The sequence below is a fragment of the Temnothorax curvispinosus genome, unplaced genomic scaffold (genome assembly GCF_003070985.1).
Source record: "Temnothorax curvispinosus isolate PA1 unplaced genomic scaffold, ASM307098v1 QBEX01014661.1, whole genome shotgun sequence".
NCBI classification, from domain to species: Eukaryota; Metazoa; Arthropoda; class Insecta; order Hymenoptera; family Formicidae; genus Temnothorax; species Temnothorax curvispinosus.
The window spans coordinates 1-3,228 of NW_020224441.1; the positions used below are offsets into that span (position 1 = coordinate 1).

The 3,228-nt window shown below is 30.0% G+C and overlaps 1 protein-coding gene across 1 annotated transcript; it reads right to left on the reverse strand.

The window, feature by feature from the left end:
* Positions 1-401: 401 nt before the first annotated feature.
* LOC112464871 (ras-related protein Rab-11A) lies at positions 402-3,187 on the reverse strand (the record flags this gene model as incomplete). Its single annotated transcript, XM_025032128.1, has 4 exons — positions 402-747; positions 1,223-1,497; positions 1,887-2,082; positions 3,115-3,187. Coding segments are annotated over 4 exons (681 nt in total), but the record flags the coding sequence as incomplete, so codon positions are not given.
* Between the last annotated feature and the right edge of the window lie 41 nt (positions 3,188-3,228).

Here is a 3,228-nt window from a genome sequence, read left to right on the forward strand (position 1 = left end):
TCATTATTCATTTAATTTTGATACTTAATTCGCGAAGTGTCTTTTACTTTCAATCATTAATTATTCGAAAAATATTGATTCGACATATCCGTTGAGAAAATGTCAACTTTGAATTGAGAGATAAAGGACATCTAGTTGTTTTAAAACATCCTGTATAAATTATGCAATCTGCAATACAATTTGTTTCCTTTGAAGGCAATAACGAACTTAAATATTTTAATTATTTAAGTAGAAAATTGAATATGTATAAATGACTCTATAGTTATATGTACAGGAATAAACAAGTCAATATTTCAATATGGTTTTGTAACAATGTATAGAACAAAAATTATTGGAATGAAAGAAACGTGATGGAAGTGTCTTTAGTAATATTTAATTTTGATATATGTTAAAATTAACTCAATTTACAATCAAGTTAACATTAATAATAAACTAACCACAGTTTTCTTATATTAAATCTATCCTATTATACAAATGATCATTCCAGAAACTTTTTACTGCATCATAAATGAAATTTGTTTTCATTAGAAATTAGATATTATCCCCAACTGTACTTCCGTGATATTCATACTGTATATACGTGTACACACATTTTAAGCAACAAGGTGAGTCACTGGCAGCACTGCTTACGCATTCCCTCGGCATTCATCGTTGGTTTGACTTCAATTTGTTCTACATTCTGTGGCCGGATTGTATCACCTTCAGGTGGATCTCGTATCTGTTTTTGCGATACGATTCTGTATATTTCTGTAAAGACAACAAGTTTTGTTAAAACAATAAAATATGCCACGTGCAATTTTAATTTAATTTAGCATACAATAAATAATCTCCACTTTTATATAAAAACACAACATGTAGTACAACACATGTATCAATAACTGTAAGAAAGTACTGATAAGTGATAACTGTTTTCATGGAAACAGACACCAAAACATATTATATTAGCTATTACAGTTCTAATATGATTTTAATTCCAATATTTAATAATCAATTCAGTAACTGCTAATTTCATATGACATCATTGGATAATGTTCTATAGGAGCAATTGACTCATAGACTTGGCCGACCGAGTTTGATCCTGACCCTCACCCCATATATGTATGCCTCGATTTATAGGATGGATTAAAAAGTCAAAAAGTTTTGAGCGAAAGAATATGAGATGATTGTTTCGGGAATAATAAATTCTAATATATATAACAGTATCGTTGAAGAGATCTATTACCTGTTAATATGTTTTGAAACGCTGTCTCAACGTTAGTAGAATCTAAAGCGGATGTTTCAATGAAAGACAAGCCGTTCCTCTCAGCAAACGCTTTAGCCTCATCAGTTGGAACAGCACGCAGATGCCTTAAGTCCGACTTATTTCCCACTAACATGATCACAATATTCTGATCGGCATGGTCCCGTAATTCTCGTAACCATCTTTCTACATTTTCATACGTCAGGTGTTTCGCAATATCATACACGAGTAGTGCACCAACTGCTCCGCGGTAATATCTAGTAATTAGAAAAAGATTATTGATATGTATGTCATATATCTTTATGGCAAATGTTAACTTTATGTGAAGTAAGTTTCTTTTTAACTCTTTTACTCGCATATATTTTTATAGTCTCTATTCTCTTAATTGTGAATAAATATTCAAATATAATAATAATAATAAGTAACAACCTGCAAAATTCAACTTTCACTATTAAAAAATCAAAGGTTCAATAATATTCTATTATTTAATTTAAAGAACAATCATTTTTTCATTTTTTGGCTTCTCAATATTTTTATTTATATATAAAAGCAATTATTTACAGGACTTAATGATATTACTTGAAATAATTCATGATAAATAAGCTATTATTTTTAAACTTTTTGCTAACAAATATGTGAAACTTACGCAGAGGTAATCGCACGATAGCGCTCTTGTCCAGCTGTATCCCAAATTTGGGCTTTAATGGTTTTACCATCTACTTGTATACTGCGCGTTGCAAATTCGACTCCGATGGTAGACTTCGACTCCAAATTGAATTCATTTCTTGTAAATCGGGATAGGAGATTACTTTTTCCTACTCCAGAATCCCCAATGAGGACAACTGAAAAGACAAAAAGAATCAATTAGACAAATGTTTAGCAACAATTTAATTTTGGGATTGACAGGGTCATTTAACAAATGAGAAATGGAAAAAGATACATTTTATAATAGTTATTGTATTTTTCTATTTCTCTCTCTCTCTCCCTCCTTCTCTCATCTCAGGTACCTAGTATCAGATCACATATCAAACTTGACTGCAACTGCTCCGAGCAGCTGATATATTAAATTCCTATCATTATTATCTAAAGATAATGACAATTAGAAATTTTGAATGTTTTAAATTATCCTCGAACGTGCAACTGAGATAAAATATAAATTTTATATTACAAAACTATTTATATATTATTTTTAAAAAATACCTCAATTGTATTTAATCTCAATCTTGCCCAAGTAGATGTATATATGTGGAAATAGTTAAATCTGTTTCAAAGTCAATATTTATGATATCACCAAAACATTCCCCAAGATCAAATTTCTATCATCATCCAAATATCATAATTAAAATGATCAATTATTGTAGCTGCATTTCGATATTTACTGTCAGCAACTGTCACTACTAAAAATCTATAGTATACGTGATGTAAAATATAGAAAAATATATAGATTTTCAGTACTGACAGTGAATATTGGAATGCAGCCTTTACAATAGGTACCATAAATGTTAAATAGCTATAAAAGTAATGCTTCTTAATGACCACTGCATAAAGCTCTTTATCTATAAAACTGAAAAAGTTGTGTCATGTATCAGTGAATCAGTGCCACATGTCATTATCATGTATAGTATTGTATAGCATACATGAACAACATGTATGCGTACTCTTTGCATAAATCGCTATTCAGACGCAAAACATGGGAAATAAAGCACAGCAAGGATTTCATTGATCCCCCTCATTCTACATCTGCTCTCTTCGATCTTCCCAAAGTAAGAAATATAAACACAGTGTATGTGTATTCGTACACGAGTATATCACGTTTACATATAACTTTCTCATTTGTCTAAAGTCAAATTTATAATAAAAAATTAATCAATTACTTTGACAAAACAATTCAGGAGAAAATTTCGTCACACAACTCTCTCTGACTCCTGTCTTAAAAATTACTTGTATAAAACTGATTCTGTGTACAAATCACACTTATTAAAAAAAAT